Source organism: Balaenoptera ricei, chromosome 5 (assembly GCF_028023285.1).
Source record: "Balaenoptera ricei isolate mBalRic1 chromosome 5, mBalRic1.hap2, whole genome shotgun sequence".
Classification (NCBI taxonomy): Eukaryota; Metazoa; Chordata; class Mammalia; order Artiodactyla; family Balaenopteridae; genus Balaenoptera; species Balaenoptera ricei.
In genome coordinates this window covers 40,664,459-40,691,647 of record NC_082643.1, presented here as the reverse complement: position 1 = coordinate 40,691,647, position 27,189 = coordinate 40,664,459, and the positions used below count along the sequence as shown (strand labels likewise).

At 37.5% G+C, this 27,189-nt stretch overlaps 1 protein-coding gene across 10 annotated transcripts in view; it reads left to right on the top strand.

Moving 5' to 3' along the window:
- Positions 1-18,332, top strand: part of PTPN13 (protein tyrosine phosphatase non-receptor type 13) — a 241,528-nt gene extending 223,196 nt beyond the window's left edge. For all 10 annotated transcript variants that reach the window (XM_059922684.1, XM_059922677.1, XM_059922675.1 and 7 more), the window contains 8 exons: positions 2,789-2,844; positions 6,710-6,816; positions 8,386-8,534; positions 10,373-10,463; positions 12,752-13,089; positions 14,546-14,761; positions 15,578-15,640; positions 18,040-18,332. In XM_059922684.1, the coding sequence (XP_059778667.1) occupies positions 2,789-2,844; positions 6,710-6,816; positions 8,386-8,534; positions 10,373-10,463; positions 12,752-13,089; positions 14,546-14,761; positions 15,578-15,640; positions 18,040-18,135 (1,116 nt within the window). In that variant the 3' untranslated portion in view covers positions 18,136-18,332. The remainder of the gene's footprint in view (positions 1-2,788; positions 2,845-6,709; positions 6,817-8,385; positions 8,535-10,372; positions 10,464-12,751; positions 13,090-14,545; positions 14,762-15,577; positions 15,641-18,039) is intronic.
- The last annotated feature ends 8,857 nt before the right edge of the window (positions 18,333-27,189 follow it).

The following is a 27,189-nucleotide window of genomic DNA, read 5'->3' as shown; positions in this document are numbered from 1 at the left end:
AAACAAACAACCCAATCCAAAAATGGGCAGAAGACCTAAATAGACATTTCTCCAAAGAAGACATACAGACGGCCACGAAGCACATGAAAAGATGCTCAACATCACTAATTATTAGAGAAATGCAAATCAAAACTACAATGAGGTATCACCTCACTCCTGTTAGAATGGGCATCATCAGAAAATCTACAAACAACAAATGCTGGAGAGGGTGTGGTGAAAAGGGAACCCTCTTGCACTGTTGGTGGGAATGTAAATTGATACAGCCACTATGGAGAACAATATGGAGGTTCCTTAAAAAATCTAAAAATAGAATTACCATATGACCCAGCAATCCCACTACTGGGCATATACCCAGAGAAAACCGTAATTCAAAAAGACACATGCACCCGAATGTTCATTGCAGCACTATTTACAATAGCCAGGTCATGGAAGCAACCTAAATGCCCATCGACAGACGAATGGATAAAGAAGATGTGGTACATATATACAATGGAATATTACTCAGCCATAAAAAGGAACGAAATTGAGTCATTTGTTGAGACGTGGATGGATCTAGAGACTGTCATACAGAGTGAAGTAAGTCAGAAAGAGAAAAACAAATATCGTATATTAATGCATGTATGCGGAACCTAGAAAAATGGTACAGATGAGCCAGTTTGCAGGGCAGAAGTTGAGACACAGATGTAGAGAATGGACATATGGACACCAAGGGGGGAAAACTGCGGTGGGGTGGGGATGGTGGTGTGCTGAATTGGGCGATTGGGATTGACATGTATACACTGATGTGTATAAAACTGATGCCTAATAAGAACCTGCAGTATAAAAAAACAAACAAAACAACTAATACTAAACTTTCATTGGGTTATTTGTATGGAAATATGTTAATATAAATGTTTCAGACATTACATGAAATTTCTAAAAATCTTATATTTGTATTTGTATGGAAATATGTATGGAAATATGTTAATATAAATGTTTCAGACATTAAAAAAAAAAAAAAAAGATAGTGAACTGGTTTGTGTTTCTGTTAAGGAGAAAATGATAGAAAATACAACCTTTTTTAAGAGTGTTTATTTGTCTTAAGATAATTTGTTTTAATACTCTTTTCTATAGATAACAAGAGTGATTTTTTTCATTTTCATTTTTTATTTTTTGAGAAACTAAAACTTTCCTATGAATGCTTCTGTGTTGGAAGACTTATTTGATTTAAAATCTTCAGGGCTTATACTATTTGTCAGTTTTTAAGAGAACTCATTTTCCCAGATCAAAGCTTCTAAAAATAAGTGCTTTCAGTAGCAGGAATGGCATTGCTGAGAAAGCTGATGGCAGGATAAGCATTTGGGGTAGTGTTTTATTAACTTATTTGTTAGTACTTGTTCATTGTGGAAATGTGTACTTGACTAAGACCATGTGTGGCTATGGGAAACCACTTTTGTAGTTCAGCATATACAGGTTTTGTGTGTATTTAGCTTATTGTATTATTCTTGCACTTAGCTTAAAGTAAGGATTAAAATTGCATTTACGGGGATCATTGGATATTACTGTTTGTGAAACTGAATGTTTTGTGTCCCGCTTATAAACATTATTTATGAATCAGTACTTAGGAAAATTTTACTTTCTTAACCTATCAGTATAAGGAATAAAGTATGAAAAATAAAAAAGAAAAAAATATGATACAAATGAACTTATTTACAAAACAGAAACAGACTCACAGATATAGAAAACTTTATGGTTACCAAAGGGGAAAAGGGGTGGGAGAGGGATAAATTAGGAGTTTGGTATCAGCATATACAAACTACTATAAATAAAACAGATAAACAACAAGGTCCTACTGTATAGCACAGGGAACTATATTCAATATTCTGTAATAAACCATAATGGAAAAGAACATGAAAAAGAATATACATGTGTGTGTATATATATGTGTGTGTGTGTATGTGAATCACTTTGCTGTACACCAGAAACTAACAAAACATTGTAAATCAACTATACTTCAATTAAAAATTTTTAAAATTAAATAAATGGGCAAGATAATTTAACACATTGGAAATTTTAGATTTTAAAATTGAAGTAGTGTAAAAACACATGCCATGCATGCACATCTAAATAATTGTTACTTTAGATTTTCCTTTTTCTTTTTCCTTACCTCTATACATTCATATCCCTTATATAAGAAATGAAAGGGACTTCCCTGGTGGCGCAGTGGTTAGGAGTCCGCCTGCTGATGCAGGGGACACGGGTTCGAGCCCTGGTCTGGGAAGATCCCATATGCCGCAGAGCAACTAAGCCCATGCACCACAACTACTGAGCCTGCACTCTAGAGCCCACGAGCCACAACTACTGAAGCCCACGCGCCTAGAGCTCGTGCTGCACAACAAGAGAAGCCACCGCAATGAGAGACCCACGCACCGCAAGGAAGAGTAGCCCCCACGCCACAACTAGAGAAAGCCTGCGTGCAGCAATGAAGACCCAACACAGCCAATAAATAAATAAATAAATAAATAAATAAATAAATAAATAAAATTTATATATATAAAAAAAGAAATGAATGAAAAGCCAGGATGAGTGTGAGGTGAATAAGTGGAGCCAGCCAAAACTATTGTGCCACTGCAGATGCCTTAGCCACAGTTTGGCATGCATTAATTGAATGTCATGTGTCTTTGTAACATGATGATGAACAATAACAGTAAATATAGGAAATAAAATTGAACATTATATAAGATTGTTTTTGGTTTTTTTTTTTTTTGGTACAATGGGCTAATTTGATTTTGGTTTCTCTTTGTTGTAGTCAACCAAAATGAATGGCTGTGGAGAATATTGTGAAGAAAAAGTAAAAACTGAAAGGTAAAAAAATAATTTTTCAAATATTTATAACACTTTCATTCTCTTTTTTAGAAGTGCTCTCAAGATTTCCATTTAGATGTTGATTTTTAAATTAATATGTCTTTTCCAGTAAAATGAGACTTATTGAGTAGATTATGGAACTATGGTTGAATATTAAAAATGTTTCTGAATGTTGTTACAAGGAGGTTCTAGTGACATGTGACAATGTGTTTGTTATGACATTGCTCAAAAAAAGCAATGTATTCTCTTGACCATCAGAAAAAATGCAAGAAAAGTCTAAAAGGAAATGTGCCAGCAATGATGATAGTACCTTCTCCTGGTGTGATTATAGGTAACCTATTTTTCTGTTTCTCTAAATTTTTCTATACTTCACAAATTTCATTCTTTAATAAGAAAATAAAACCAAAGAAGGTAAGAAACATTTTAAACCCCCACAAATGTTTTTCTTTTTGAAAATGGTTTCTAACATAAAATAAGATTTTTTTGGAACACTAAATGATGTATCAGGAAGAGTTTATATATATTGTTGGCCAACAAACTGGTTGTACATAAATTTTGCTTCATATTGAATGATAACCAAACAGTCAAAGGGAGCTATTTCCATTTTCCTAGAAAAGCAAATTGACACTGAATTTTCACTAAGTAAAGTTAGACAGTGGGTACATATTGTTAACATAGAAATGCATAGTTTTATATTTAAAATATCAGCAAGTATCTGGGCCAGCCACCAATAGTAATAAGATACAGGCTCTTCCCTGTCAACAGGGGAAGGGAGGAAGAATAAATTAGTGTAAATTCTTTGGGTGGCAAATTGAAAACACTATTAACATACAGATTTTATTAACATGTTACTGATTCTTGGAAACACTTTTTAAGAATTTTAACATCTCATGAAGGATCATAAAATTATAGTCTGATATTATTTCTTTCTTAATGTAAGCAAAGTAATAGCATATCTTTTATTATTATTATTATTCTCCAGATATTTATTGAGCACCTAATATAAACCAGACAATGTGCTTGAAATACACTGTTAACAAGACAAAGAAGCTCCTTAACCCAAGGAACTCACAGTCTAGCATAAAGGCAAATATTAATCAAATAATCCCACAAATAAATCATCATAGACCATGATAAATGCTGTTTATCGTAAAAAGTCATGACAGACTGTGAGAGGATATCACCTGGGGGCTTGATGTTCTCAGACAGTAAGTAGTAGGTGAGGTTTCTCCATGAAGAGACATTTACGTTCCGAAGAATGAACAGCAGTCACCTAGGACAGGGGTAGGGGTAGGGGAAGGATGGCGTGGAATTGTCCAAGCAGAGGAATAGCATCTACAAAGACCCCAGGGCACCTGAGGGCCTGAACTAGCCCAGAGTGGCTGAGCAAACAGGAGAGTGGCCCAAGATGAGAAGGGAGCAGGATAAGGACCTTGGCCTTTATCCCAAGAGAAATGGGGGCCATGGAGTTTTTTAAGCAGGGGACTGACATGATAAGATGTGTACTGTGGAGAATGAACTGGAGAGGGCCAGAGGGGAAGTGCAGAGGCCAACATGGGAGATAAATAGAAGGAAAAGAGAGAAAATGAGAGGGTGTGAGCAACCCCATGTCAGTTGGGAGGCAAACTGGTAGAGATTAAGAACATGGGCTTGGAATCAAGCTGCCCAGTTTGTGTCCTGGCTTTGTCACTTACTCTGTGATCTTGAGCAAATTACCTGAGCTCATCTCTAAAACAGGGATAGTATCTGTCTACCTCCTAGATTGTGTGAGGATTAAATGTCCAATACACCTCAAGAGCTTAGAGTGGTGTCTGGCATGCAGGAACGTGCTGTGGCCCAAGGCCACACAGCTACTACTAGAAACAGGCAAATACTGGACTGCTCTGATGAAAGCTGGGGGTGGGCGGGCTGGGCCCCGAGCCTCGTCCACTTGTTCACCCCTAACCACCACCTTGTCCTAGTCCCACCCACGCAGCCCTAAATGCCTGGGACTTCACAGACTCCCTCTCTGCCAAAGAAGGTTGGCCTCAGAGTGGCCTGTTGGGAGCCTGTCTCCTGGGCACTGTGTGAAAAAATGGGGTGACGGCAGCTGACCTGTTTAAGAGTTCTGGCACGCAGGGCCACGCTCAACTTTATAACATGACTAGACTAGAACCTCAGAAGGCTTTCGCTTCCCATACTTCATCTACCAAAAAGAAAAAAAGTCTAAACACTCTTCTGCTTGCTGACGTATATATAAACTATTTTATTTTTTAAATAACAATGAAGGGGAAAAAGGCCACAAAACAGACAAAAACAGCCTCGAAGGAACTCGAAGGACATGTAGATCTCAGAAGGGTACGGTTAACAGAAATGCCTTTGAAGGAACTCCTGCGAAGTTTATGGTGGCCCTCACGACCTGCCTGCTTTATTATTCACTCTGTCTCCCCTCTCTGCCCCTGCTAAGCCATGGTTGTGACCTGGTTTCAAGCAGAGACTTAGTCAACTCTGGGTTCTAACCTCCTAGAGATTTGCTTGGGGACAAGGAAGTCCATGTATCAACCACAGGCCCCACTGCAGGAATGGCCCCCTGAGACCTCACGGCCTGTGGCTGGTCAGGGTCACTGCGGGGTGAAGACAGCGTCTATGAACCCACAACCCAGCCAGCTGTTCCAGGTGTTTGGCACATAGGTAGTCCAAGTATCTCTCATTGTGACCTAATTCAGAATAGCGTATCTTACAATGATACGTGTCATAGGTTCAAAGAACTGTAGTACATTCCCTTCAACCTAGCAATTTTATTTCTAAGAATTGATCCTACTACCATATGTATGCAGACATTTCTATAAGAATATTCATGGCAACATTGTTTATAGTAGTAAAAAAACATAATAGACACAAAATAAATTAGGGTGTACTCATACAATGAAATACTAAGCAGCTGTTCAAAAGAATGAGAAAGAAAGGAGGATCCTTATGGGAGGATCTCCAAAACATATCCTTCCAAACAAAGCATACTTGCTAGAAGACCAAAAAGACCTCATGGATGCAGAACTTGCAAATTACATGTTAATTGTGATGTACAATTAGTTGGAGCAGAGGAAAACATCCACCATAAAAGCAGCATAATTGCTGTCCTGTTACAATGTTTTGGGAGCATTAGTGCATGTCCTGCCTTAATGGTGTATAATAATGTCATCAGACAAAATGTACTGTGCTTTGTTCCCCTGAGTATCAGAAAGTTAAAAATGTATTCAGGCCTTTGCATTATCCTTTTTCATCCCATCTTATCACTAAATGTTATTCTTCTACCTAGTTTCTCTTTTCTAGCCACCCACCTTACCCGAGAGATGGCATCTGCTGTGCACCCCTAGAATAATGAGAACTTGTACTGAGTTTTATTACATTAAGTGAGTGCCCAGATACCAGAGTGTCCTTTTCACCCCCAATTGTAGTGAAAGACTGATGTCCATCAGTAGGGACTTCTGTAATTAAATGAAGAATCATTCATACAGTACAATAGACAGCTGTTAAAAAAAACAAAAGAGAGCTCTACTTACACAGTTGTAATCATTCATCCAAGTGGAAGGGTGGAAACAAACCACCACCTTCTCCATCCCCAAGAGGACTCCTTCAACCTAAGGTTCAAAGACTTGGGATTTGTTTGAGGACAAAATTTAAACTATATTAAACAATTCTGTACCTCAGTTTAATTTATATCTACCAATAAATTTTAGGAATTGTGGATTTAAGGTTTTTTAAATCAGATAATCTATTTTTAAATACCATAATAATTGTAGTGGAAATATGTAGTTCAAGGACATAATATTTCAATTTATTTTGGACACATAACTGAAGAAAATATAAATGTGTTTTGTTGTCATAGCTTAATTCACAAGTCAGCAGAAAAGAAGACTGATGATGATGATGAAATAACATGGGGAAGTGATGAATTGCCAATAGAAATGACAAACCACGAAGATTCCAATAAAGGCAAGAAATTTATTAGCAACTTTTAAAATCAAAAACAATAGGTAGAAAAAATAAGTTTGAAAATTACAGTTTTCAGAATATATGGATATGTTATTTTACCATATGTCTACATTATTAAGTTCTATACATAAAGTTAAATCACATAGACAAACATCAACATTCATTTATTGACCAGATATTTGCACAGTTATTAGGCTAAAATTCTCAGTGGCTTGGAGTAAAACATGTAAATAGATGTATAAATACTTTAAGTGGAAACACAGAGTCACAATTTTGCCATCTTGGAATAAGAAGTCGAGGAGCACATTTTATTTATAGTAAAGTAAGAAGAATAGCTCAAAGATAGGAAAATTTTTAAGAGCAAGAGTCAGTTGGTTGTCCTCACTATTACTGCCTCTCTTGTTTTATACTGAGCCAGTAGATAAATGAAGTTCTATTCAGCGTTTTATTTCTCTTTTTTCATATAAGGAAATGTTATATTAATGCAGTGAAAGAACACAGTTTTGTAATTTGAAGTCATTGTTGAAAGAAATTAAAGGAGTCGAATTAACACTTTTTTGATTTAGTTGGATTGTTGGTGTCAATGGAAATGCTCAAATCCTGTAACCCAGGTTCATCTCGCCAGCCTCTGAGCTCCTGTTGCATTCACACTCAGTTCTGTAAAAGTTTACAGTTATTTCATATGATTGGATTTTGTATTCACAACTAGTCTTCACCCCAGACAGACCTTAAGCTTCTTGAGATCCCCCAGTGCCTGGAATTACTGTTGCGTGCATAGTAGCTGCATCATCAAAATGCTTTTATCAACTGATTGATGTAATTAAAGCTACACTTGTGCAGACTATAGCAAGAAGTCTCTCCTACTTTTTTCCAGGATAACAGTTGCCTTCTGTTATCAGCATTTTCCATAGATAGAGCAGGTGCTAAGTTAGACACGTATCTCTTCTTAGACATTGATAGCACTTGTTTGATAAACTCCTAAAGACTCTTAGGATTTCATTTGCATGGAGAAAACTATCAAATGACAGAGATAGTGGCACTGAGTACCAAGGGTGGGTAGAGAGGGGAGAAATCAGTGTTTCTAGTGCAATGTCCCCTTGTAAGGAATTTCTGAAGCATCTCCCTTCATCTTTTCTCCATGTGCTTGGAGGCTAATTTAAATGCAAAATAAAAACAGGACTAAATACATTCTCATCAAGTAAACAGTGCCATTTGGGTCCAGAGAAGCAAAGAGAAACAATTTAAACTCCTTTAGAATCTGTAAGAAATTGACAGCCAAGAGCCTTAAGAACTCTGAACAGTCAGTGAGGTGTTCCCTTAAAAGTTGGGTACAAGGATCTTGCTATGGCCAGGATTTTCCTTTGATGATTGTAGTTATCTGCCTACTTATTAGTTCTATTGCCTTATTAATTCAAAGACTCTCACTTTTGTAAAAAATAGATGAGGTGAGAATAGGATCAAATTGGTTCTCTTACTGGCTAAAATTAGCTCTCTTATTGGCTAAATCAATTCTGGGGGGAATTTTTTTTTTTTTTTTTTTTTTTTAATCAACTGCCATCTTCTTGTTAGGTCATCCCTTTCTGACAGATGAGGAGCTCACCACACTCCCCATTGTCAAAGTGCTTCCCTCCAGTAAATACACCGGTTCGGAGTTGAAATCAGTCATTCGAATGTTGCGGGGTTTACTAGATCAAGGAATTCCGTCTAAGGAGCTAGAGGTAAGGGGCTTTTGACAATGGTTCTTTCTCCAACAAAGTTTTCTGCAAGGTTAGGAGAAATTTTAAGAATCTTGAAAATGTCTATTACTTTACAACTTCCAACTATAAAAGCACCATCTTGTCATTTCTAGCAGTAAATTAATTTTTCTAATTAGGATCCTAATAGTATTGATTTAAAGGGATCTCTTTAGCAGCTTCGGAGCTTGATAAATCTCCCTGAAGATTATTCTCATATGTAAGGCTAAAGAGTTTTTTTAAAAAGTCAAGTGTCAATTCCAACCATCCACTAAACTTCATAGTTAATACACTAAAGATGTGATTCATCGTTAGCAACAGTTTTTATTTTAATACAGCTCCAAGAATGTGCCCCCCAGTTCAAAGCAGCAGTGCTTCAGAGGCCTTGCTCCTGTGGTCTTGCTGGCCCCATCCATTACTTACCACTAGGCCAAAGAATAATGTAGCACCACTGTGGTTTGGGGGTCTACCTTGCCCATCTCCCTCAAACCATCTGCTTACTTGCCCACATCCTGAGCTTTTTGTAGACCCTGAAGTGAAAGGAGATAACTTCTACTGAGAGCTTCAACAGTGTGCTAGATGCTTTGTGTATAATGCTCAAAATATTTTAAATCCCATTGTATGGATTTGGAAACAGGTTCACAATGTTAAGTTATACTCTTTCTCTCCATTTTGCAGACGTGATTTCTTCTTTAAGGTCTTAAGTTTAAATATTACCATCTCAGAGACCTTCCATCACAACCCTTTATAAAGCAGATGTTTATTTTTCTGTATCACAGCAGCTTGTTAATTTCTTCAAAGCATATATCGCAATATTTGTTTGTTTACTCTTTTACTGCCTCTTTCTCCCAGTAGCCTGTGGTCTCCAGGACAGCCCAAATCGCATCTTCTTTCTCTCTAGTGTATTCCCAGCACTTATTACAGTGCCTTGCTTATAGTAGGCATTTTCAATGTATATTGGTTGACTTGGATGGCTAGATGGATGGATGGATTAATTAATGAGTGAATGAAAAGTGAGAAAGAGTTGACTTTAGAATTTAGGACTGTCTTACCACAATTCTACCACGTGGAATATTCTGTGACCCCAGAGACAGTAATGCAAGAAATTCTGCTCCAGCTCATTACTTTAAGCCAAAATTGTTTTCATGAATTGTGTTTTTTTTTTCTAAAATGAAATTATAGACATCTTTAAGCTGAAATTTAAAATTAAGATACAAACTGCTGCCTCACGAAGTTAGTTGACTACAACATGTTAAAGATATTTGCAACAATATATTTCAACAACTGGTATATTGAATTAGTATTGGGACTGCAGGCTTATTTGTCTTGACAGGACATATCTGTTTCTTAACAGTCAAATTTGCCCTGATCAATAGTCAGTTTTGCACCCTGCACATTTAAAGCATTTGCAGGGGCTTCCCTGGTGGCTCAGTGGTTAAGAATCCACCTGCCAATGCAGGGGACACGGGTTCAAGCCCTGGTCCGGGAGATCCCACATGCCGCGGGACAACTAAGCCTGTGCACCACAACTACTGAGCCTGTGCTCTAGAACCACGAGCCACAACTACTGAAGCCCAAGTGCATAGAGCCCATGCTCCACAACAAGAGAAGCCACCGCAATGAGAAGCCCGCACACCACAACGAAGAGCAGCCCCTGCTCGCTGCAACTAGAGAAAGCCCACGCGCAGCAGCGAAGATCCAAGGCAGCCAAAAATAAAAATAAATAAAATAAATAAATTTATTTTTTAAAAAAGCATTTGCAATCATTACTGAATTACTATTTATCTCAACAAATTTAATTTTATTTCCACTTTTGCTTACAGAATCTTCAAGAATTAAAACCTTTGGATCAGTGTCTAATTGGACAAACTAAGGAAAATAGAAGGAAGAACCGATATAAAAATATACTTCCCTGTAAGTTCCAATTTGGCTTCAGATCAAATGTATGTTTAATATAATTTAAACTGATTTAAAACTTATGTACTAGTTTACCTTATCTCTCACGTAAGTGTGCACACACGCAGGCACACACATTCAGAGATTTACATCAGTAACAAATAAATTTATATATACAACCTGAATTCTTTTAAAATTATCTGTGGGGCTTCCCTGGTGGTGCAGTGGTTAAGAATCCGCCTGCCAATGCAGGGGACACAGATTCAAGCCCTGGTCCAGGAAGATCCCACATGATGCAGAGCAACTAAGCCCGTGTGCCACAACTACTGAGCCTGCGCTCTAGAGCCCGCGAGCCACAACTACTGAGCCTGTGCACCTAGAGCCAGTGCTCTGCAACAAGAGAAGCCACCGCAGTGAGAAGCCTGCGCACCGCAATGAAGAGTAGCCCCCGCTCACCACAACTAGAGAAAGCCCGTGCACAGCAACAAAGACCCAACGCAGCCAAAAATAAATAAATAAATAAATAAAATAAATAAATTTATAAAATTATCTGTGTATTCTGAAAATTGATTAGAGGCATCTTAAACATTTCTTCAGACATTGATGAATTTTTAAAGTCTTTTTAAAAATAGGAATTGGCTTCTAGATAAGCAATTTCTTAGGTCATGTGTCACAATCAATTCTATTTATTCTACTATTTTAAGTTTAGAGAAATGCCTGTGGTAAATAACAGCTGTATACGTGTGTGTGGCCACCATGGGACTACCAAGTTACATTGTACTTTGAATTGTTTAAGATAACAGGAAGAAAAAAATAGCAATTCTTTTTACCCATATTTCACCCATTTCACCAATCAATGTGGTTTTTAAAAAATATGTATATGTACACTACCAAATGTAAAATAGATAGCTAGTGGGAAGCAGCTGCATAGCACAGGGAGATCAGCTCGGTGCTTTGTGACCACCTAGAGGGGTGGGATAGGGAGGGTGGGAGGGAGGGAGACGCAAGAGGGCAGAGATATGGGAACTTATGTATAACTGATTCACTTTGTTACAAAGCAGAAACTAACACACCATTGTAAAGCAATTATACTCCAATAAAGATGTTAAAAATATATATATATGAATATATGTATATAGCTAAAATATTAACATCTAGCAACTTCTTATAATAATCACAAGCCACATTTACATATATAATCATGTTGGATTACATGATATGACATACTGACCTTATCTTTGCCAGGAAGTCATAAATTCAAAGATAAATTACATAACCAATAGTGACAAATCATGCAATAAATAATAATACAATTGAATTTTTTCAATCAAAGTGGAAGACACAAAATTCATTTTAGAAAACTTCCTTTAAGAATTGAATCTTAGACAGGATTTTTAAAATGGAATTGATCATGGTTTGGCATAAAGTAGGTGCTAATTGTTTTGGGCAAAAAAAATGGCAGACTAGTATCTCAAAGTAGAATGGGATAAGCCATAAATCCAAAACTACTGAGTAGATTTGTTTCCATGGATCAAGAGATAGAAGTCAAATAATAGAAGGGCAATTGATGGAGGATTTTGAAATCTATTACTAAATGTCATAATTTGGTAATCACAGAAATAACCAGTTATATTTGAGATTGAAATGACTTCTAATGTATAAGTACATACAGATTAATTCTCTTGGATGAGATGGTTTATATACACTTTTTACTGGGGGAGCTTGGTTTGAAAATATGTATTTTGACTATATGAAATTACAATGCCTGGAGAATAAAGTGAGCTACCTTTTTATTTATTGAGTTAGTTTATTATTTTGGCTGCTTACTCAAAAGATGATAATTAGATAAGCAAGAATTAATTGTGCCAATTATATTTGTAATAAGTAATAGTTTCACTGTAATACTAATTTTTATGAAATCATTTTCAAAATTTTCATTCATATTAAATTTACTATTGTCATCATTATTAAAATAACAATGGAGAAGTAGCAAAGTTGTGTTTCCCTAGTTATTAAGAAGTTCTAAATGCATTCATTAATTTATTAATTTTGATTTTTTCCAACCAAATCTATGTGAACAATATCTAATTTTTTCTGAAACTGAGTTGACATCTTAAATATGAGGGAAATGTGCAAAATGATTTGACTGTACTGCAGTTTGAAAATATGCGTTTATTAAAATGTTTTTGTGATTTCATCTATGGTTATGAGGAAATTCTAATAATCTTTGACTCACCTTGTCTATAGGGCTCTTGTTTAAAAATGCATGATATAGATGGCTCTGTTTTGTGGTTGGAAATTCACAGACGATGCTACAAGAGTGCCTCTTGGAGATGAAGGTGGATATATCAACGCCAGCTTCATTAAGATACCAGTGGGGAGAGAAGAATTCGTCTACATTGCCTGCCAAGGACCTCTCCCTACAACCGTTGGAGATTTCTGGCAGATGATTTGGGAACAAAAATCCACAGTGATAGCCATGATGACCCAAGAAGTAGAAGGGGAAAAAATCAAGTGCCAGCGCTATTGGCCTAATGTCCTAGGCAAAACAACAATGGTCAGCGACAGGCTTCGACTGGCTCTTGTGAGAGTGCAGCAGCTAAAGGGCTTTGTAGTGAGGGCAATGACCCTAGAAGACATTCAGGTACATGGATTAAATCTTTCCATGATTATATCAATGTGTTTCTGAATAAAAGCCAATGACTTCTTGGGTCCCATTTCAGTGGAACTAATTCCATCTACTATCCTTAATCTAATATAAGCTTAAATGTGACCCTCTTCATGAATGCTGCCGAATAGTTTCCTCCAGTATGTACTGTATTAAATGAAAATGATAATACAGGACTTTTACAGGATCAACCATCATCCTTTGCTTTGTGATAGATAGCACAGAATGGCTCAGAAGCTATGTGCTGGAAACATTTTTCAAGTCAGACCTCTAAGTAGACTCAATAAAACTGTTTTTTAAAAACCTCTAAGTAGCAAATATTCCCCCATAAAGACAACGTATTTGGTAATACAGGAACAATTGTAGCATAAATGTTTGTTATTCAGGTAATTCCTATTGCAGCCACCTAAGCACTGAATAAATTTAGCTTGAATTAGATAAGTGGGTATACCTTAAGTAAAGCTGCTACTGTTTCCTCACCTCCACACCCCCTCACTTTATTTCCTTCCTCCACCCAGTAATACTCAGTTTGAGTAATGTGTTTCCTATTGGCGTTTTAACTTTGTTAAAGAAACAGAATAATTTTACTTTCATAGAAACAAAACTTACTGACTCAGTGTTATTGGTGGCATGTAAACACAGCCTGAGAAATTCCTTCATGATTTTTGATTTGTGATTTTACAAAGAATTAAAGATTATACTTCCTTATTCATTTACACCAGCCTACCCATTACTTATGCTAGCACAATTGTTCAATATTCCTTAAATGACTTGTTTATTTAATCAACACATGTTTATAGAGCTTAGGCCCTGTTATGGAATATAGGGATTCAGAAGTTAACAACACAAACAAAAGGAAATCCCTGACCTCATGGACCTTATTTTCTAATGAAAAGATACTGGTGTTGATGATGCTGTGAGAAAAACATCATCACAGGGATATCTCGGGGGAGGGAAGCATTTCAGTCAGAAAGAGCAAGTGCAAAGGCCCTGAGACTGAACTGTGCCTGCTGTTTTTAAGGAACCAGAGAGGTCCCTATGGCTGGAGCAAAGTGGCCAGGAGCAAGAGGTTAGGTCTGAGAGGTAGCCGGGCCACGTCATGTAGCGCTTTTAAGCCACTGCAATGACTGTGGCTTTTATCTAAGGTGAATTTGAAATGGGATCATTAAAAAAGGTTGCTATTCATATCAAAACGTAAATTTGCTTTTAGGGTTTCCAAAAAGTCGTTTTTACCAATATTTAAAGTGTGGATCTAGTAACCTCCTTGATAAAGGCCCTCAGTGTGTTGTTTGATGGAGTCTGTCTTTCACTTTTCCTTGGATCTAATCCAATGGCCAAGTCAAAATTTAAAAGGACAAAATAATAAGAAGAACTAATTATATGTGAACAACATAGTATGCCTTTATCTACTTATTCTGTTGTACAATTTCAGACAGGAGAGGTGCGACATATTTCTCATCTGAATTTCACTGCCTGGCCAGACCACGATACACCTTCTCAGCCAGACGACTTGCTCACTTTTATCTCTTACATGAGACACATTCATAGATCGGGCCCAATCACCACACACTGCAGCGCCGGCATTGGACGTTCAGGGACCCTGATATGCATAGATGTGGTTCTAGGATTAATCAGTCAAGATCTTGAAGTGAGTACTCGGAATTTTTTTTATTTATCAGTTTGTATGAATGACAATTTTCTTACTACATAGAATTGTATTTTAGTAAACGTTCAAAACTGCATAGGCCATAATCAAGAAGAAATAATACTTCAAACTTATATTTATTTTACTGGGTTTTTTGTTATTGTTACCTATAGGTGGGAAATACTTTGTTATGCAAATTGATGCTAAATAGTCTATCTCTAAACAATTACTCCCAATTTTTTAAATTATTACTAATTAAAGCTAATAAGAGTAAAATCTTATTTAAAACCTAAATTAGTATAAATCATGCTTAGAATGTTAGAATATCTTAGTACACAGAATATGTAATTAAAATCATTACCTCTTGAAGAATTTGCTAAAAACAGTTCTGTCTTGCTCTTCACACTCTCATGATAATTTAAGTAGGACAAATGAAATAGTCTGTTTCTCCCTTGGGAAAATAAAAAGATCAGGAATTTTATTCTGAGCCGCAAAATGTAGGAAAAATACTTTGCCTTTTTTTTTTTTTTAATGGAGATATTAGAAATTAGTCAGATTTCAGAGGGAAGAGCATTTCTGTTGGGGATTTTCAAATAGAATAACCTTCCTAATTCTTAAAAAAAATCATAAATAAAATTATCAAATGATGGCAAAGTCAGTTCACCAACTTAATTTTGTCCAGAACAGTTTCTCAAGACTGCTAGAAGGGGAAGGAGATTGGGGTGCAAAAATCTATGTAAGCCACTCCTTAGTGAATCTTTGGGGTTCAAATTCAGTTATCCTTTTTATTTAACATACAGATTCTGTTTCCTTTGGCAGTTTGACATCTCTGATTTAGTGCGCTGCATGAGACTACAACGACATGGAATGGTTCAGACAGAGGTGAGTGTTGGCTGGTGCCTTCTGATGAAGATTTTTGTGAAAACATTTCTAGACTATCTTTTTTAAATATTGCCTTTTAGTTTAAAAAATGAGGAAATGCAATATCTACAATGAATAGATTACAGAGAATAGGATGGTATATTGGGGGCAAAAATTTGGGGTGGAACAAAATAGCATGTAATTAGTGGCATTCCTTCCCCATTTCCAACCTAAAAAAGAGATAAAAGGTAATCTTCTTGCTACAGAAATTTCCTGAGAGGGAATGGATTCAACAGCATTGACCAGAAGGCAGGAAGGGAGGACGGAGTTGCTTAGCTTGGAGAAGGCACCCTTGGGAAAGTGTTCATTTATCCTCTGTTTTGATCATTTTCATTTCTCTTACCTGAAGTCAAAACATGGGTTAAATCACCCACTGACCTACAGACTTGGGTCCTTCCCAGGGACTGCATTACTTAGACTGTCTGTCTGCTCTGCATAGCTCCATTACCCTTTTTGTCTGTATTGGGGGAGGGATGTGGAAGCTAGTTTCATATATCTATAAATTCATTTATCTCTACCTCTTGAAGAATATAGAAGTTTACTATTTTTAAAATTTAAATTTGCCTACTTTCCCTTCATATACCTTTTTAATTCAAATTAAGTCTCCTAAATATTAAGCTGATTCACAGTCATATTTTTCTAGGTAACAAAAACATACTGATTTGTATAAGCAGTTCTTTAGACCCAGGAAGTTCACTTGTTTAACAGATGTTTATTAAGTGCCTACTATATGCCAGGCACTCTTCTAGATGCTTGGAGCATATCAGTGAATAAGATGAAGATCCCTGATGGAATAACAAAGATCTTCTAGTGGATGGTGATGAGGAAGGCAGATAATAAACCTGAGTTTATTATTATTTATTATTATTATTAGTTTATTATTATTATTATTATTATTTATTTTTATTATTATTATTTAACTAAGTAAACAATATAGGATCTTTGAAAGTGATAAGTGCTTTAGAGGGAAAAAGAGTAGGGTAAAGAGGATGAGTCATGGCAGGTTGGGGTGCTACTTTAAATAGAGTGGCACCACTGAGGACGTAACCCTTGAGCAAAGATTTGAAGGACGTGAAGCAGGTGGTCATGCAGATGTCTGGGGGTAAGAGCCTTTCAGGCAGACAGAACCACCTGCGAGGAGGTCCAAGGTGGGAGTGGGTCTTGTGTGTTCGAGAATAATCATGGCCAGTGTGTCTGAGGTGGAAGCAGCCGGAGGGGAAGTGCGAGAGGAGGTGACAGGGCCAGGGCCTGGGCTTTCCTCTGAGTGAGATGGAGCCATCGCAGAATTGTCTGTATAGAATGACATGACCTGACTCCCATTTTAAAGGACCACTCTGGCTGCTGTGTTAAAACAAGACCAAATTGAATTGGGAAGGAGGGTGCAGGGTTAGAAGCAGGAGGTTGGTTAGGTGGCAAGCAGTGGTGGCCCAGATTGGAGGGGTGAGTGTGGATGTAGGGAGAAAAGGGCATTATGTGAAGTGTTTGCTAATGGATTGTTTGTGGCGTGAGAGAAAGTCAAGGATAAATGTGTGGAAAATGTGGGCAAATTAAAATTCAAATGGGCAAAAGGAAATGAAAGGGTTACTTGTATTCCTCTTCTTCAGAGTTGTTAACATTTTAGGCAACATTCCGAACATTCTTTAGTGCACAGTGTGTGTGCTCACATGCACACAACTGTTTTAAATGAGATTCAACTGTAGTTATTACTGTTACTTTCCACTTAGTATACTGTGAATTTTTCCCATTTATTTTCAGGCTCATTAATTCCTTGCCAAATAACAGGAAAACTCAGATCCCTGCACTGTCAACTTAATAGAGAGTTAATTTCACTGAAAAAGTTAATTTTCAAAAAAACATTGATTTTTGAAATCAAAAATATTCTTTTGTTCCAAAATATTTAAAGACAGTTATTTTGTGTAGTTCCTTGGGTATTAATTTCTTGACATTTCAAAACATCAAGATGAGTTCAATAAGTCTAGAGGAAATTTTGTAGGAAGTTTATTTTTCCATTATAAAAGCAAATCATAAAAATCACCAAAGCACAAAAAAATAGAAGTGGCCCACCCATCAGAGACAACTTCAGTTAGCACTCACCACCCACCCCCAAGGCTTCTTCCCTCCACATTTTGTCAATCTGGTTTCTGTTTCTTATAATTTTTGTGACAGTGCACAATTCTATACCCTGCTTCTTACATTCAACCCTATAACACAAGTTTTCATATTTTCAAAATTACTCAAGTATCACTTCCAGTAGTGGTGAAGCTATATGTATATATATATATTCACATTATACATCTAAAGTCTTCTCTCGCTCTCTTTTTTTTTTCCTCTTTTTTTTGGGGGTGGGGGGGCGGCTATAGGATCAGTATATTTTCTGCTATCAAGTCATCCTTTATGTCCTGACACGTCTTCAAGCTGAAGAAGAGGAGAAAGAGCAGGCCCTGCCTCTGAAATGACATGACAAGAACAGCCTTCTGGATGTCTGTCCATTTCTCTGCTAACTTCCAGCAGACGCTCCTGCTGTCCATTTAAAATACAGATCACAGGGCAGTAAGTCCATAAAACATCATTATGCTTATTCTCCTCTACCTTAGAGGGGCATTCTTAATAACAATAAATAATGGTAAATGCTGTATGTTTACAGCTACTTTAACCTGTGATAATTATCAAAGATTTTTTTAACACTAACTGAATAATGCAGATCTTAGGGATGATTAAGGCAGCATTTGACTCTAGTTGACATTGTTACAAGGACACACTGAGTCTATTTTTAACACACCAATCTTGTTTATAGCGAAATTATTTTCCAGTATTTTTTTAAAACTAGAGCTATTTTATAGGGGATACTTGAAACCAGTATTTAAGCTTTAAATGACAGTAATATTGGCATAGAAAAAAAGGTAGCAAATGTTTACTATATCAATTTCTAATGTTTACTATCTAGAACTTCCTGTAATATATTTATATACTTTTTCATGAAAATGGACATATCCAATGTTTGTAACTGCATCATGTTATACATCATCTCACTTTGTAAATAAAAATACACATTAAAACATGAACAAGCCAAAAGTGTGTGCAGACAAGTTAAACATTTTCAGTGTGCTATTTTTTAACATTCCAGGCCTCTGGGAAGGCAGGAACTTCTGGACCCCAACTTCCATATCCCTACTGGGTCCCGGTTGTGCCAGCCACAGGCCCTGGGAGTGTTGTCAGAACCCCTGGTAGATCTTCCAGGCTCTGATGGTGAGGATCAAGTACTGACTAACAGTGGCTAAGAAATTCATTCTCCCTTCCTGCTGCCCTCCCGTGAGCCTGACCTGTACATGAGTCAGAATTTTCAAGTCTTACTTGTTGTAAAACTCAGACTATCTCATGAAAGAAAACAACATCACACTACCTGGGAGGTTTATATTTGATTCTGCCTAAAGGGAAGAGATCGGCTTCAAAGAACCTGCTTCTGATTCTCAATACTGAACGTATTTCACTAACTCCTAATTGTGACAGCACTCCTCCACTCAGTCATGATTGATGCCATCCCAAGACCCCAGAAATTGCTTGGTTCCTTCTCATAAGATTGACCAATTCTGAGCTAGTTAACTGGAGTTTCTGATCTTACCCAAGTGCAATGATTTTCTGGGACCTACTCCTGAAGAGCTGAGGCTATTTAAGGGCAGAAGACAGTGTCAGGAAATGCACAAAACCCCACAGGGATGTGTGTGACTCCTCACCAGGTAGCAAGTTTGAATCCTACCTCAGAAGTGGCTCTGAATCTGGCAAGAGAAGTATCACCACCATCACTTCCACTTCAATCAGAACAGTTTCTACAGATTGAGTTGTAGCTAAAGATTTGGAAAAAAGGTTTCTACTGCTTTAAAAGATTTTTAGAAACTACTGAGTGAGTTGGAATCATGAGACCTTGTTTTCCTGTCATAAGCACAGGAAACAAGGCCAGCAGGGTCTAGGAGCCAGTACAGCTGGAGGTGATTAGCTACCATCTGAAGTCAACAGACATGGAGGGGGAAAGCTGGAGAAGGATCCTTTGTCTGGAAAGAATGTAGCTAGGAAATGGAAACTGTGGGAAGAAAATGTGGGTTTCGATTTACAAACCCTGAATGGAAACTTTTTTTTTTTTAATAAATTTATTTTATTTATTTTTGGCCGTGTTAGGTCTTTGTTGCGTGCGCGGGCTTCTCATTGCGGTGGCTTCTCTTGTTGTGGAGCACGGGCTCTAGGCACGCAGGCTCCAGTAGTTGTGGCACTCAGGCTCAGTAGTTGTGGCTTGCGGGCTCTAGAGCGCAGGCTCAGTAGTTGTGGCACACGGGCTTAGTCGCTCCGCGGCATGTGGGATCTTCCCGGACCAGGGCTTGAACCCGTGTCCCCTGCATTGGCAGGCGGATTCTTAACCACTGCACCAACAGGGAAGCTCTGGAAACTTAATTACAGTAAAAGTGTTACTGCCCTCATCTGGGACGTGGCTCCACTTCCATGGAATAGGGTGAGCCATTTGCTAGGGCCATGCTGGTTAGAAAGCATGGCGAAGCCACAGATCCAGGGTGGCACATGGAGACACTCCAATAGCCAATGAATGAATAAATACTACTTGGCTCCTAACGCACATTAGATAGCTAAGTACTATAAAATATACACCCAAACGTATAATGGCTCATACATAATAGAAGTTTATGTAAGAGATCTGGGCAAGAGAACAGCTCAGCAGGGCAGCTCTCCTCCCTCTGACTGGTAGGAACCCAGGCTGATGGAGTTTCTGTAATCAACACATAGCTTCCAAGGTCATCCTGGGAATCGTTTCCATTTCCCCAGCCAGAAAGGGGGGAAAGAGTAGGGACACCTGTGGGGGACTTTTTGAGCTGGGCAGGCCTGGAAACAAAGCACATCACTGCCATTCATTCTACCAGCCAAACAGTGCCCTTAAGCACAAGGAAGCTGGGAAATGAGTTGGTTGAGCAGCTGATTCCCAGTGACAGACAACTCTCTGCTATAGAAGGAGAAGCACAAGTCGTGATGGAATCTATTTATAAAGCTGAACTAAAGTTGTATATTTTAAAAGAATGTATCTTAATATAGTCACTGCAAGATTGGATACATCATTTTGTCCCCAAGTTTGGTATATGTCATTAGTAGAAATATTTCTGTATTATGATAAAAAGAAGAGAAATGGCTATTGAGAAAAGGTCAGGTGTTCACATCTGTGGTTCCAAACAGCCTGCTAGATCTCTTGGTTTTAAGTCTGTTTGGGACTTCCCTGGTGGTGCAGTGGTTAAGAATCTGCCTGCCAATGCAGGGGACACAGTTTTGGTCCCTGGAGCGGGAAGATCCCACATGCTGTGGAACAACTAAGCCCATGTGCCACAACTACTGAGCCTGCACTCTAGAGCCTGTGAGCCACAACTACTGAGCCCACACACCACAACTACTATTGAAGCCCATGTGCCCTAGAGCCCGTGCACCGCAACTACTGAGCCCACACGCCACAACTACCGAAGCCTGCGCACTCTAGGGCCTGTGTGCCGCAACTACTGAAGCCCATGTGCCTAGAGCCTGTGCTCCACAACAAGAGAAGCCACTGCAATGAGAAACTCGCACACCACAACAAAGAGTAGCCCCTGCTTGCCACAACTAGAGAAAGCCCACGCACAGCAACAGAGATACAAGGAGGCCAAAAAAAAAAGTTGTCTAGTTATCTAAATGCAATGTGATACATCCAAGAAATTAACAACTCACCAAAGCAGTCCTTCAGTCAGATGTCTTGACGGTGGACAATGTGTTCCCATTTTACATAATACAAGGTACCTTGTTATGGAGGAGATAAATGTAACAAATATTCCATTGACCTGCATAATATTTTAAATCCAATCTAAATTTTAATATATCAATTTGGAATTGCACTTGACTGCAAGTAAGCAAAAACTAGCCCTACAGACTTACACAAATTAGAGGTTTCTTTCTTTAAGAAAACAAGTTCAGAAGTAGACAGTTGCTGGGATTGATTCTACAGTTCGATAATGTCAGATATAGTCCCACTTGTTTATTTCTGCTTTTGTTTCCTTTCCTGAGGAGACATAGCCAAAACATTATTGCTAAGACCCATGTCAAAGAGCATACCCCCTATGTCTTCTTCTAGAATTTTTATGGTTTCAGGTCTTATATTTAAGTCTTTAATCCATTTTGAGTTTATTTTTGTATATGGCATGAGAAATAGTCTAGCTTGATTCTTTTGCATTTAGCTGTCCAGTTTTCCCAACACCATTTATTGAAGAGGCTGTCTTTTTCCCATTGTATGTTCTTGCCTCATTTGTTGTAGATTAATGCCACATATGAGTGTGGGATCGTTTCTGAGCTCTCTATTCTGTTCCATTGATCTATGTCTGTTTTTGTGCCAGTACCATACTGTTTTATTACTGTAGCTTTGTAGTATAGTTTGAAATCAAAGTGTGTGATGCTTTCACCTCTGTTCTTTCTCAGTATTGTTTTGGCTATTCAGGTTCTTTTGAGTTTAATACAAACTTTAGAATTATTTGTTCTAGTTCAGTGAAAAATTCCATTGGTATTTTGATAAGGATTGCCTTTGGGTTAGTACAGTCACTTTAACAATAATAATTTTTCCAATCCATGAGTACAGTATATCTTTCCATTTGTTTGTGTCATCTTCACTTTCTTTCATCAGTATCTTACAGTTTTCTGAGTTACAGGTCTTTCACCTCCTTAGATTTATACCTAAGTATTTTACTCTTTTTTGATGTGATTGTAAATGGAATTATTTTCTTAATTTCTCCTTCTGATAGTTTGTTGTTGGTTTATAGAAACACAGCAGATTTCTATATATTAATTTTGTATCCTGCAACTTTACTGAATTCATTGATGAGCTCTAGTTCTAGAAACACCAGTTGTTTTCTGGTGTTGACTTTAGGATTTTCTATGTATAGTATCATGTTATCGGCAAACAGTGACAGTTTTACTTCTTCCTTTCCAAGTTGGATTTCTTTTATTTCTTTTTCTTGTCTGATTTTTATGACTAGGACTTCCAATACTATGTTGAATGAAAGTGGCAAGAGTGGGCATCCTTGTCTTGTTCCTGATCTTAGAGGAAATACTTTCAGCTTTTTACCATTGAGTATTATGATAGCCATGTGCTTGTCATATATGGCCTTTATTATGTTGAGGTATGTTCCCTCTATACCCACTTTCTGGAGAGTTTTTATCATAAATAGATGTTGAATTTTGTCAAAGGCTTTTTCTGCATTTATTGAAATAGATCATATGATTTTTATTCTTCAGTTTGTTAATGTGGTGTATCACATTGATTGATTTCCGGATATTGAACCATCCTTGCATCTCTGGAATAAATCCCACTTGATCATGGTATATGATCCTTTAATGTACTGTTGAATTTGGTTGAGGATTTTTGCATTTATGGTCATCCATAATAGTGGCCTGTAATGTTTGTGTTTGTGTGTGTGTGGAGGGGGCGTATCTTTGTCTGGTTTTAGTACAAGGGGACACTGGCCTTGTAGAATGAGTTCAGAAGTGTTCCTTCCACTGTAATTTTTTGGACAAGTTTGAGAAGGATAGGTGTTAACTCCTCTTTTTTTTTTTTTTAATATTTATTTATTTATTTGGTTGCACCAGGTCTTAGTTGTGGCACGTGGGCTCCTTAGTTGTGGCCTGCAAACTCTTAGTTGCAGCATGCATGTGGGATCTAGTTCTCTGACCAGGGATCAAACCTAGGCCCCCTGCATTGGGAGCATGGAGTCTTAACCATTGTGCCACCAGGGAAGTCTCTTAACTCTTCTTTAAATGTTTAGTAGAACTCACCTGTGAAGCTGTCTGGCTCTGGACTTTTGTTTGTTGGGATTTTTAAAATACTGATTCAATTTCATTGATAATTGAGATAATTTAGATAATTGGGCTGTTCATATTTTCTATTTTTTCCTGATTCAGTCTTGAGATATTGTGCATTTCTAGGGCTTTGTCGGTTTCTTCTAGGTTGTCCATTTTATTGGTGTGTAATTATTCTTAGTAATCTCTCATGATCCTTTTTTTTTTTTTTTGGCCACACTGCATGGCGTGTGGGATCTTAGTTCCCCAACCAGAGATCGAACTTGTACCCCCTGCAGTGGAAGCGCAGAGTCCTAACCACTCGACTGCCAGGGAATTCCCACTTATGATCCTTTGTATTTCTGTGGTGTTGGTTGTAACTTCTTTTTCATTTCTGATTTGGGCTCTCTTTTTTTCTTGATGAATCTAGCTAAAGTTTTATCAATTTTGTTTATTCTTTCAAAGAAACAGCTTTTAGTTTCATTGAGCTTTTCTATTTTTTTAAGTCTCTATTTCATTTATATCTGCTCTGATTTTTATTATTTCCTTCCTCCTACTAACTTTGGGTTATGTTGGTCTTTTTTTTTTTTTTTTCCTTTAGGAATGAGGTTAGGTTGTTTGAGATTTTACTTGTTTACTGAGGTAGGCTTGTATCACCATAAACTTCCCTCTTAGAACTGCTTTTGCTAAAAGATTTTGGATCATTGTGTTATTTTCATTTGTCTCCAGGTATTATTTCATTTCCTCTTTGATTTCTTCAGTGACCCATTGGCTGTTTAGTAGCACATTGTTTAATCTCCACATTTGTGGGTTTTGCAGGTTTTGTTTTTTTTTCTTGTAGTTAATTTCTAGTCTCATAGCAGTGTGGTCAAAAAAGATATTTGATATGATTTCAATTTTCTTAAATTTACTGAGACTTGTTTTGTGGCCTAGCATTTGATCTATCCTGGAGAATGTTCCATGTATGTGCCCTTGAAAAGACTGTATTCTGCCTTTGGATGGAATGTTCTATATAAATGTCTATTAAGTCCATCTTGTCTAATGCATTATTTAAAGCCAGTGTTTCCCTATTGATATTCCATCTGGTTGATCTATCCATTGAGGTAAGTAAGGTGTTAAAGTCCCCTACTATTATTGTGTAACTGTCAATTTCTCCCTTAATGTTTGTTAATATTTGCTGTAAGTATTTAGGTGCTCCTATGTTGGGTACATATATACTTACAATTGTTATATCTTCCTGTGGGATTGACCCCTTTATCATTATGTAGTGTTCTTCTTTGTCTCTTGTTACAATCTTTGTTTTAAAGTCTATCTTGTCTGATATAAATATTGGTACCCCAACTTTCTTTTGTTTTCCATTTGCATGCAATACCTTTTTCAGTCCCCTCACTTTCAGTCTGTGTGTGTCTTTAGATCTGAAGTGAGTCTCTTGTAGGCAGCATATATATGTGTCTTTTTTCTTTTTAAATCCATTCAGCCACTTTATGTCTTTTGCTTGAAGCATTTAGTCCATTTATATTTAAAGTAATTATTAATAGGTATATACTTACTGGCATTTTGTTCATTGTTTTCTGGTTGTTTTGAAGCTCTTTTTTGTTCCTTTCTTCTTCTTTTGTTTTCTTCCCTTAGGATTTGATGATTATCTTTAATGTTTGGACTCCTTTATCTTTTGTGTGTGTGTATCTATTTTGGATTTTTGGTTTTGTCGTTACCATGAGGTTTAAATATAACAAGCTCTGTACACACATACATATATAAACATATATATATATATAAATTTAAGTTGATCTCAAGTTCAGATGCATTGTAACAGCCTTGCATATTTGCTCCCTCTCCCCACATTTAATGTGTTTGACATCATATTTCACATCTTTTTGTTTTGTGTATCCCTTAACTAATTATTTTGGATATAGATGATTTTAATACTTTTGTCTTTTAACTTTCCTACTAGCTTTATAAGTAGTTGATCTACTACCTTTAATGTATATTTGCCTTTACCAATGAGATTTTTCCTTTTGTAATTTTCATATTTCTACTGTGGCCTTTTCTTTTCCACTTAGAGACATCTCTTCAACATTTCTTGTACAGCTGATTTAGTTGTGCTGAACTCTCTTAGCTTTTAAAGCTTCTCTGTAAAACTCTTTCTCTCTCCTTCAAATCGGAATGATAGCCTTGCTGGGTAGGGTATTCTTGGTTGTAGGTTTTCTCCATCACTTTGAATATATCGTGCCACTCCCTTCTGGCCTGCAGAGTGTCTACTAAAATGTCAGCTGACAGTCTTATGGGAATTTCCTTGTACATAACTAGTTGCTTTTCCCTTGCTGTTTTTAAGATTCTCACTTTAATTTCTGTCATTTTACTTACAATGTGTCTTAATGTGGACCTCTTTAGGTTGATCTTGTTTGGGACTCTTTGTGATTCCTGAACCTGAATGCCTGTTTTTTTCTTCCCAGGTTAGGGAAATTTTCAGCTATTATGTCTTCAAATATGTTCTCTGCCCCTTTCTCTCTCTCTCTCCTCCTCTGTGACCCCTATAATGTGAATGTTAGCATGCTCGATGTTGTCCTGGAGGTCTCTTAAACTGTTTTTTGTTTGTTTGTTTTTGTTTTTCTTTTCAGCTTGAGTGATTTCCTCTGCTGTCTTCCAGTTCACTGATCCATTCTTCCATATCATCTAATCTACTGTTGATTCCTTCTAGTATATTTTTTTATTTCTGTTCTTGTACTCTTCAGCTCTGTTTGGTTCTTTATATTTTCTAGCTCTTTGTTAAACTTCTCACTGTGTTCATCCATTTTTCTCTTGAGTTTGTTGACCATCTTTATGATCGTTACCTTAAACTTTATTGGGTACATTGCTTATCTCCACTTAGTTTTTCTGGGATTTTGTCTTGTTCCTCATTTGGAACATATATCTTTGTCTCTTCATTTTGCCTAATTCTCTGTGTTTGTATGTATTAGGTAGGTTGGTTATGTTTCCCAATCTTAGAGAAGTGCCCTTATGTCGGAGACATTCTATGGGTCTGAGCAGCACACTCCTCTCTGTTCACCAGAGCTATATGCTCTAGGGGTTCCCCCTATGTTGGCTGCATGGGCCCTTTTTTTATGCCAGGGCTGACTACAGTGGGCACGCTGTTAGGCGAGGCTGGCACTGGCCTTGTTGCCTGCCAGGCCCTGCCTAGTGTGGTGGCTGCTGGCCCACTGGTGGGCAGTGTTAGGTCCCAGTGTGGTTGGCTGCACAGCCTAGAGGCTCCCAAAACCAGTGCCAGCCCATCGGTAGACTGGGCAGGGTCTCAGGGCAGCTGGCTGCAGAGCCCAGGGCATCCCAGGACTGGTTCCAACCCACTAGTGGGCAGCATATCATCCTTTTTAAGAAAGGAAACTGAAGTCCAGGGGGATTATCACTTGCTCAAGGTTGTCCAAATAACAGAGCTGGGATTCAATTCTAGGACTACCTGACTTCAACCCACAAGTCCTGAAGCGTCCTAGCTCTTTAAGTGGATCACAACAAGTATCCCTGGCAAAGCCCGTGTTCTTTACACTCTGCTACCCAAATATCCACCTGGCTCTTTTCCAGACACAGAGCTGGACTCATTCTGCTTAACATTATTTCTCTGGCCCCCCTTCTGAGCTTCATATAGGCCCTGCTTTTATGAATGCATGATTATTGAGATC